At 45.3% G+C, this 10,699-nt stretch overlaps 1 protein-coding gene across 4 annotated transcripts in view; it reads right to left on the minus strand.

Moving 5' to 3' along the window:
- The window catches only part of gabra2a (gamma-aminobutyric acid type A receptor subunit alpha2a), a 90,033-nt gene extending 81,328 nt beyond the window's left edge, over window positions 1–8,705 (minus strand). Inside the window, exons 1-3 of one of the 4 annotated variants that reach the window (XM_019888813.1) lie at window positions 8,339–8,705; window positions 8,094–8,167; window positions 6,705–6,811 (exon numbers count right to left, since the gene is read on the minus strand). In XM_019888813.1, the coding sequence (XP_019744372.1) occupies window positions 6,705–6,811; window positions 8,094–8,158 (172 nt within the window). In that variant the 5' untranslated portion in view covers window positions 8,159–8,167; window positions 8,339–8,705. Of the gene's footprint in view, window positions 1–6,704; window positions 6,812–8,093 lie in introns of all 4 variants that reach the window. The other 3 variants (XM_019888814.1, XM_019888812.1, XM_019888815.1) reach the window with 3 other exon arrangements.
- Between the last annotated feature and the right edge of the window lie 1,994 nt (window positions 8,706–10,699).

Raw genomic sequence — 10,699 nt, forward strand, 5'->3', positions numbered from 1 at the left:
TATCATATGCAATTGAATAAGTAGACCATTTCGGAATTTGAAATTTGGGACTCTCTCAATGCATAATGGGACTCATACTTTTCTGATCAGTGAGTCCCTTGGACTCGCTGCAGGTAAACTGTAAAATGATCACTGAGAGATTACCGCTTTTTCTGCAGTCAGTGATTGACTTCTATGCAAAGTTATTTCTCAACTTGTGTTCCGTGCCATGTCATGCCTGTTGAGTGTTGATTTACTTCATATTAAGAAACTACTGCACTAAAACATTAATTCATAAATGTATATCATATGATTTTATTTCTTTTTCTCAGTATAAATAACACGTACCCTGACTGTTCTACTCTTTGAATAAAATCACTTCATTCAAGCGTTAGGGAGTGCAAAGGGTTATGATGGAGGTGTGTTGCAAATCATGAACACCTGCCAAGTGGTATGATAACATTGTTTTATACATGTCCTCGGCTAGGCCTCAATTTCAAAATCAGTCCTTGGGCCTTGGCCTTGGCCTTGGAGGCAAGTCCTTGGTCCTTGGCCTTGGCCTCGGAAAATTTTTCAAGTCCTTGGCCTTGGCCTTGCCTCGGTAAATTTTCCAAGTCCTTGGCCTTGGCCTTGGCCTCGGAGGCAAGTCCTTGGCCTTGGCCTTGGCCTCGGGTTGCCGGTCCTTGGACACATCCCTGCTGGTGCCTCACAGATGTGTAAGTTAGCCATGCCATTGGCACTAACACAGCCCAATACCATGACAGATGCTGACTTTTTAACTTTGCGTCCATAACAGTCCACATGGTTCTTTTCATCTTTGGCCCAAAGTACACGACATCCCCAATTTCCCAAAGCAATTTCAAATGTGGACTTGTCAGACCACAGAACACATTTCCACTTTGCATCAGTCCATCTTAGATGAGCTCAGGCCCAGAAAAGCAGGGGGCCTTTCTGGGTGTTATTGATAAATGTCTTGCTTGCATAGGAGTTTTAAGCTGCACTTAAAGATGTAGTGCCCAGTTGTAACATACAGTGATTTCTCTACATTCTCTGAACTTTCTGACAATATGGACCAAAGAGGTTGATCCATCCATCCATCTTCTACTGCTTATCCGGGGTTGGGTCGCGGGGGCAGCAGCTTTAGCAGGGAAGCCCAGACTTCCCTCTCACCAGCCACTTCCTTTCGCTCTTCCCAGGGGATCCCGAGCTGTTCCCAGGCCAACTGGGTGACATAGTCTCTCCAGCGTGTCCTGGGTCGTCCCCGGGGCCTCCTGCCGGTGGGACATGCCCGGAACACCTCACCAGGGAGGCGTTCAGGAGGCTTCGTAATTAGATGCCTGAGCCACCTCATCTGGCTCCTCTCGATGTGGAGGAGAAGTGGCTCAACTCTGAGCTCCTCCCAGATGACCAAGCTTCTCACCTTATCTCTAAGGGAGAGCCCAGACACCCTGCGGAGAAAGCACATTTCGGCCACTTGAATCTGGGATCTCGTTCTTTCGAACACGACCCATAGCTCGTGACCATAGAAGAGGGTTGGAACGTAGATCGACTGGTAAATTGAGAGCTTTGCCCTTTGGCTCAGCTCCTTCTTTACCACGACACACGTATACAAAGTCCGCAGCACAGCAGACGCTGCACCGATCCGTCTGTCGTATCTCTTGCTCCCTCCTGCCTTCACTAGTGAAGAAGACCCCAAGATACTTAAACTCCTCCACTTGGGGCAAGATCTCCTCCCCGACTCGGAGAGGGCACTCCACCCTTTTCCGACTGAGGACCATTGTTTCAGATTTGGAGGTGCTGATTTTCATCCCAACCGCTTCACACTCAGCTGCGAAACGAGAGTTGGAGAGCCCTGCTTGAAGGAGCCAACAGTACCACATCATCCGCAAAAAGCAGAGATGAAATACTGAGGCCACCAAAATGGACTCCCTCAGCGCTTTGGCTGCGCCAAGAAATTCTGTCCATAAAGGTTATGAACAGAATCGGCGACAAAGGGCAGCCTTGGCGGAGTCCAACCCTCACTGGAAACGATTTCGACTTATTGCCGGCAATGAAAACCAAACTCTGACATTGGTGCTATAGGGACCGAACAGCCCGTATGAGGGGGTTTAGTCCGTATATTCTCCCGAAGCACCCTCCAAAGAACTCCCCGAGGGACATGGTCGAACGCCTTCTCCAAGTCCACAAAGCACATGCAGACTGGTTGGGCGAGTTCCCATGTACCCTCGAGGACCCTGCTAAGAGTGTAGAGCTGGTCCACTGTTCCACGGCCGGGACGAACACCACACTGCTCCTCCTCAATCTGAGGCTCGACTTCCCGACGGACCCTCCTCTCCAGCACCTATGAATAGACCTGACCATGGAGGCTGAGGAGTATGGTCCCTCTGTAGTCGGAACACACCCTCCAGGCCCCCTTTTTAAAAAGGGGGACCACCACCCCGGTCTGCCAATCCAGAGGCACTCTCCTCGATGACCACGCGATGTTGCAGAGGCTTGTCAATCAGAACAGCCCCACAACATCCAGAGCCTTGAGAAACTCTGGACTGATCGCAGGGCACACAGAGACGAACAACCATCCGCACTCACACTCACACCTAAGGACAATTTAGAGTGTTCAATCAGCCTGCCATGCATGTTTTTGAAATGTGGGAGGAAACCAGAGTACCCGGAGAAAACCCACGCAGGCACGGGAAGAACATGCAAACTCCACACAGGAAGGCCGGAGCTGGAATCGGACCCTGCATCTCTGCACTGTGAGGTCAACGTGCAAACCACTGGACTACCGGGTCATCCTTGCCCAAAATTCTCCTCCCAAGTCTGGACGGTGTTTTTGAAGGCTGTGGGTGCACGAGCAAGTGTATCCTCTGGCTGCCATTCCCAAACCAATGGCCAAACAGAACAGGCTAACAAGGATTTGGAGGCTGCTTTGCGCTGCGTTGCCGCTCCCTTGGGTAGGATATGCCCACAACTCCCTCACCTAATTTCCAACCTCCCTTGTTCCCTGACCAGTAAGTGGCAGTCCCTGCTGTTTAGGATCATCTCTGCACAATTTGGAAGATATGGAGGATCGTCAGGGCTTCCGTCAATCGCACTGCCAAAAGTAACAAGCGCTCCGCCGCCAGTCACCTATCCTCAGCCCCAGAGTATCAGGTCGGAGAGAAGGTGGTGCGTTTGTCGTCTTGTGACCTTCCTCTACGGCAGGGGTGTCTAAAGTAGGTCCTCGAGGGCCACTGTCCTGGCTTTTTTCCTGCTCTCCCAAGAGCAACACACCTGATTCAAATAATCAGGAACGTTCTAATGCTGCTTCAGAGCTGGCTGATGAGCTGATCATCTGAATCAGGTGTGTTGCAGCTGGGAGAGCTGGAAAACAGGCAGGACGGTGGCCCTCCAGGCCTGGAGCTGGACATGCCTGCTCTACAGATTGACTCACGTAAAGTTTGCCCCACGGTTTGTGGGGCCCTTCACAATCTCAAAGATTATTCACCCTTCCTCCGTCCATTTAAACCTGCCTGCTTCTCTGAACATCCACCCAGCCTTTCATTTGTCCCTCTTCAAGGCGGTTTGCTCCAGTGACTTCAGCTCTCTGGCCACTCCCCCTCTACCCCTTGCATCATCAATGGCCATCCTGCTTTCACTGTTTCCGGAACACTGGATATCAAAGGCCGCCGTGGTTGGGGTTTCCAGTGGATTGGGTAGGTTCCAGCCTGAGGAGCATTCATGGATCTCCCATTGTTTCATCCTGAACCCATCACTTCTCCAGGATTTCTACGGGGCAAATCCTGGTGAGCCTGGTCAGAGGATGGGGGACTGTGGTGTTGTGCTTTATTTTGGTGGGCCTAGTTCCTGTTCCATTTCGCTTGTTCTTGTTTTTTTTTTTCAGTTTCAGGCTGGGAGGGGCACTTTCTGGAGGACGCTCACTCTTACCTGTAAACCATTTTTAAACTCGTCTTAGTAGCCAGTATGACCTGCACGCAGGTGCCAGATTATCCCTGCTTTATAGTGATACTTCAGCCTACTCAACAGTGTGTATTTAGGTGTTTCTGGGTGTTTTCCCCCTTTTGATGTTTTACTCCTTATCACCTGTGCCTCCAGAGGATTTGCTGCTGAGGCCCTATCCCAGCCTCGTTCATCTCATCACTCCAAGTCTCACTTTTCCACAAGGAACCCAGCAACTCACGGCCTGCTTTGAATAACTCCCAATGGTGACTTTTAGTGGAAGAGTGTTGCTGGAGCACTGTATATTGAGTTTGAGGATTTTCTCCCCGCCTCCCCTGAGTCTTCTGTTAAGCGACAGAGAGCTGTGCTGGGCATGCTGTAACTTTTGCCCATGTGCTCTGAGATGATGTTCTTTGAACAGTTCTTTTGGGGTGAACGATGAGAATCGATTTGCGGGTGTGAGAGAGCTATTCAGATTTTTGAGCCAGTTTAGTGTGGTTTTTGGTAATACTGAAGCAATCTGGTTAAGTGCCCAAAATGTAAGGTACAATTGTAGCTTGGGATGGATTTTTTTTTTGTGTGTGTATGTTGTGATAACTTGACTCAATGACAAACAGACGAAAGAGTCCTGGAAAAGCCCTGGAAAATAATTTCAAGAACAGAGTGGAAACCTTGTTAATCTCCCTCTGCACAAGAAGGGAATCCTTTGCATCTGGCTGCCTGCATCCAAACAAAATAAATAGTCCAAAGAAACTTTTGTTTGTATCCTTTACGTAATTGCTTTTAAGATAGACTGATGTGCTATTGTTTTTCCAGTGATCATGCCATTATTATTTCAAGCTGGCCGAGTCCGTCCGAGTTGTCGGCGACAGCCAAGCGGGGTCGAGAAGGTATTTTACCAGTACCACGTCACACAGGCGCAGCACAAATAATAAAGTTTCAAAAACACCAACAAAAAAACTGTTGTATACCTTTTGGTCACACAGACAGCAATAACGGTGTGTGTGTGTGTGTGTGTGTGTGTGTGTGTGTGTGTGTGTGTGTGTGTGTGTGTGTGGTTTTTTTTTTGGATGAAGGCGGAATGGTGGTCAACTGGTTATCACTTCCGCTCCATCGTGCAGAGGTGCAGGGTTCAATGAAGGGCCTGAGCCTTCCTGTGTGGAGTTTGCATATTCTCCGTGTGTGATTTTCGCGGGATACTCCGGTTTACTCCTACATTTAAAAAATCTACATGGTAGGTTAATTGATCACTCAAAATTGTCCCAAAGTGTGATTGTGATTGAAAATTGTTCTTTGTCTGCATGCCCTGCAATTGGTTGATGAGGGTGTACCCCGAACTGAGGTAGGCTCCAAGCACGCCCGCGACCCTCGTGAGGATAAAGCGGTTCAGATGATGATAGACTGATTTATTTCGCTGCGCATCTGCTTATGCTATGCCTGCATGTAACGTGGTAAGTACCTTTTTGACGCCAACTGGCTGCCGCTGACAACGAACAGATTGGTCCCAAGTGGGCCTAAAATAATGATGGCATGATGACTGACAGACTGACGTGCCCACCACTGGATTTTAATGCGTACATTCAGGTCCAGCTCAACATTATTTTAGTATAGTATCCTGCGGGGCAAAGGTGAGTAAAAAAATTCCCAGAAATTCAACTGGTGCATAATTTGCAGTACAAATCTAATATCGACAGCACGTGTGTTCACACATTGTCAGCATCTGAGCAACTTATAAAATGACCAATTCAAAATTATGTAACTGCATTATTTAATTAATTCATTTTGGAACAAATATACTGAGAATTCTTTGTATGTAATGGGTAATATAAAGTGCCAGGTATAACACATACAGTTGTACCTCTACTTAAGAACGTCTCTTCATACGAGATTTTCTAGTTACAAAATACCTCAACAGGAAAATATTGCCTCCTGTTATGAAAGAAATCTCAAGATAGGAAAGGTAAAAATACAGTATGGGCTGCTAATCGCAGCTTAGAGTTTCCTGAATGCAACATACTTATAGCTGCTCTGCCATTGGCTACTATCTAGCATGATCCTGGCATCCCATTGGCTAAGAGGGACCTTTACCATATGTGTCTATGTGTGTAGATAGATAAATAAGAGTGTCTATGCAGCGTCCTCGTCATTCGACTCTCCGGCCATAAGGCTTTCCGATCACCCAGAAAAAGTGTTCTCCATGCTGATGTTTGGCTTGGACATTTTTGAAGTACTGTTAAAAGCCAACAAAGGTCCTTGGATCAGTTCTTTACAAAACGCCAGGCAAAAACCACTTCTGAGAGAGAACATGGACTAAAGAGGGCAAAAAATGACGAGGACGCAGTTAAAAGTTAAATGACCATCTTTTTTATTCTTTACTCTTTGTTTTCTACATTATTCACAACCCTCATTTATTGTGCAATAATCTAATTGTAACATGTATTTGTTACATATTTTGATAAATTTTTATGCTTTAGGAAATATTTATGTCTGAACTTTGGGGGGCTTGGAATGAATTAGGGCATTTTACATGGAAAATGCGCCTCTACTTACAAACTCTTCTCCTTAAGACATTTCGTCCTGAACCTATTAATTTCGTAAATTGAGGTACCACTGTATCTGCTGGTCTCAAACCAGAAGGAGGGGGAGCGAGAGAGAGAGAGAGAGAGAGAAAAAGAGAGAGAGACTATTTTTCGTACTGGATAAAGACTCTGATTACCACCACTTCATTGTCATTACCCCGTTTATAGTAAATACTTAACACAAATTTAACACAAAGCATGAAATCTTACCACCCAAGCCAGGTCTCAGCCTGTTGTCATAGCCATCTAGAAGACTGTCCAGGATCTTAGTGAACGTTGTGATGTCTTTGCGTGTTGCATTGGAATCAGCTTTGGACCTATCATTAACATTTTTTCGTCATATTCGAAAGAACATCACAGATAAGCCAAAATTAGCCATAAAGGTAGTAGAAGCAGTGTATGTGTGAGGGAGTGTTCAAGAAAAGAAGCACATGTGATGCCAAGATGAATACACAGGGAGTTACATGAGGGAGAGTTTAATTGAAAGCTGTAAGACTTCAGGTTCACCATGTAACAGGTGTACTGTGCTTTGCCAGACCAACTGTAACACAAATCCCAGACAATAAAATGCTAACAACTTTAATCATACAAACATAACAACAAGAAGGCCTTCACCCGAGGATCTGAGACCTCAGACCGGCTCATAAGTGGTTAAAAGTTCAAATAAGTAGCTCAGAGCCTGTCCCATATGTGCTTTAAAAGTAATCAGTGGAATCTTAAAACCACTTCTAAAACTGACCGCGGGATACTCCGCCAATTAGGTGATGCTAAATTTGGGGTGATGTGGTTCCACTTATTTGAATGAGTGAGAATTTGAGCTGCTGCACATCAAGAAGGCGCATGTGTAAAAAAGGGATGCAAAAGCATGACTTCATCATCACTTCACATTATGCCATCATTTTTCACTCGAGTTAGTTTTAACATACCAGCTCAGGGGCAGGGTGGCCATCGGGAATTTCGGGAAAATATGTTAATTTGCCTGCAGAGCCGGTGTAATTCCAGGCCGGTCCCGGGTGTCACAGCTTGGCAACCGCCCGCACCAACCATGAACAACAACATTTCTATGCATGGCTGCTGTACCCAGGGCCACCATCACGACTATTCTCGGCCAAAATTGTGTTCCAAACAAGTCAATGCTTCAGATTATTTCTATTTTCAAACTGAGACGTTCTATACTTGGTTGACTACATTGTATTATTTTATATTTCTGAATAATTCACTCATTTTCTTTTCCTTAGGTGGAAAAAAAAGGCTATACGGCAGTTGAAACATAACTGTGCGTAACACATTTCAACTGAGCACCTTTCAGTGTGAACCTTTTCCAGGTTCCACACAGTAGTTCCCAAACAATAATTGTGGAGGGTATCAAACTAGTCCCTTAATGGCACCACCTCAATAATGACAGTTGTACCACGAAAGGTGCTTGATTTCCTGGACTGTGGCATGACCTACTTTGAGCTATTTTACAAATGAGCGCGAACACCACACTGTGAAATAAAGTTGTTGACGCACCTCCTGCCTTCGCTGCAAAAACAGAAAGTGTCTCGCACGTTTCCCCCGACATCAATCCAGCCTTGAAACAAACGAGACAGAACTTACCGTGTGTGCAATGCGATCACGTAGACCAAGACAGTCATAAAGTAAGAGCGCCATCGTCCTCTCATCGTTGAAGCCTGCGAGAAACAGCGGGGGTTGCTTTTAAAAAATATGGGGGAAAACGTTCTCCATGACCGCAAACGCTCTATCACTTTTGCAGCCCAGCAACGCATGTGTGAAGATCCTTTGTGAAATCCTACATTTTGTGCTCACAATGTTGTTCTTTCAGCTAGATCCGAGCTGCATACCTGCAACGCGACAGACAGGTGTCCGCCGTAGCTGCTTCTGTTGAGAAACTGGATTGGGGGGGTGGCAAACGTCTAAATGCGCTGAAGACGACCACTCATCAGTAAAAAAAGAAGGAGTGTGTGCTCATGCTCACTGGAAATCCTCTCGGGTCATCTTCACCAACCTGAGTGCAAGCTGCATGAGCAGAGTACTGAGCTCTTAATAAGTAGTGAGCAGAGCAGCCCCGGGATCCTCGTCATCCTTGATGCACGAAACAATGGCTCGATAGGCTGCTCATTCCTCTTAATGCGTGTTCAGTGTCGTTCAGTTGAAATGGAAGAAAAAAATATTTCTTTAAAGAACGCAAGTGCGCGCTCATGCGTGCACACACACGCACACACACGCACACACAAAAGCAGCCCTTTAAAAAAAAAAAAAAAAAAAAAAAAAAAAGAAAACGCTATCCACAGTGATAATTTATGCCTGACAAAAAAAAAATCTTTCAATGTCACTTGGGAGCCTCTGAAATCTGATGCCAAGTTCCGGTTTAGGAAAACATGCAACAATAATGCTGCAATGAAATCAAAATACCGTATTTTCCGCACTAAAAGGCGCACTGGATTATGAGGCGCACCTTCAATGAATGGCCTATATTTTAATTTTTTTCATATAGTGAACGCACTTGACTATAAGGCGCAATCTACAATGCATCCACTAGATGGAACTACAGGTACGTCCTTGGCCGTCTCCGTGCCTTCTCTTCTTCCGTTTGACTCGAGAGGCGTGCATGACCACCTCCAAAAAAGGTAAATGAATGTTTACTTCAATGAAACTACAAAAATTGAAAATACAGTAATGTATCAAAACAGAAAAGCACAAAATAAATTCTATAGGCCCCGGACAGTTTATTTTGGCATTTCCTTGAGATTAGCTGCAACAAAAGGATCAGATGTCAGTAAATTTGCTCTTAGTTTTACTGTTTGGTGCCTACTACCATCTTTGCTACTGATTATTGCTTTATTGTTGTATATATGTTAGTTGCTCCATGTACAGCACTTTGTATACAACAGTGGCTGTTTGAAAGTGCTCTATAAATACAGTTGAGTTAAATTGGAGGAGACTGGACTGTCTCAGAAGTGTTTGTTATTTATTCCTTTGTTGTGTACTGTATTCACGAACGAGGAAATCACAAATTAATTCTGTAGTGGGGCTAGAGAATTTATTTTGTGATTTCCTCGCTTGATTTTCTGTTTTGATAGATTAATTTCAATTTTCATTGAAAGAATAGTTAATTTACGTTTTTCCGAGGTGTTCATGAACTCCTCTCGAGTCGAACGGGAGAAGGCACGGAGACGGACAAAGACGTTCCTGTATTTGTTGAGACTGTGAAAACTATTAATAAAGTGTGCATTTAAAAAAAAAAAAAAAACAACACCACAGCTCTTCTTTTTTCGGAGCTGCAACAAAAACTTATTTAATGAAGCAGCGACACAGTTCACTGAAGCAACAGCAAGTTATAACATTGTAAGCATGTCTCCAGCAAGGAGCCATCTTGGGGTCGACATATTACCGTAATGACCATACACAAGACGAACCGGATTTTAAGGCGCACTGTGAGCTTTCAAGAAAATGGAAGACTTTTTGATACGCCTTATAGTGTGGAAAATACGATAATTATTTTCTTGTCTGTCTCCAGCAGGTGTCAGAGGAGAGCATTCCCTTCAGCGTGTACACCTGCTGCCAATGTTAAATCAGCCAACTCTTTCAGGACTTCTAAGTTGTCATCCATGTGATCCAAGATGGCGGCCAGTGCGCCAGTGTGTCCAGCGACGGTCCTGCCACTTCGGCTTTTTTTACTATTCGCAATGCTTGGTGCCATCTTAACTGAGTCTCGATTGGTTCATGATTGCCAATCGTTGTTGCTTCAACAACAAGTCAGAGATTCAGCCGTGTTTTAGCAAGGCGGTGGGGAAAAGACGTTGCCTCCGTTCTTGGCAAATATACCGACTAATCTCTTCCGTGTTCACACGCGCCCTTCACGGAAGCACCGCCGCCACGGCAAACGTAGCGGTCAGCTTGTGAAGTTAAAACGGGAACTGAGACACATTTCGACCGCTGCTCGTTCCCGAACGCATGGAATTACTCCGTCGTGGCCGGGTTTCCGGGTGCTCTGCACTGTCATTTACCGTCCTCCTAAACACAATGAAGACTTTTTAAGCGACTTTTCAACCCTTTTTGCAGAAATCAGGCTCAGATATGATCATATCCTCTTCATGGGGGATTTTAATATCCATGTGTGCCACCCGGAAAAACCACTAGCAAAGGACTTCTTAAGACTTATCAGCTCTTTTAATTTTGTGCAATATGTGACCAGCTCAACA

This window comes from Hippocampus comes, unplaced genomic scaffold (genome assembly GCF_001891065.2).
Source record: "Hippocampus comes isolate QL1 unplaced genomic scaffold, H_comes_QL1_v1.1 scaffold254, whole genome shotgun sequence".
Taxonomy (NCBI): domain Eukaryota; kingdom Metazoa; phylum Chordata; class Actinopteri; order Syngnathiformes; family Syngnathidae; genus Hippocampus; species Hippocampus comes.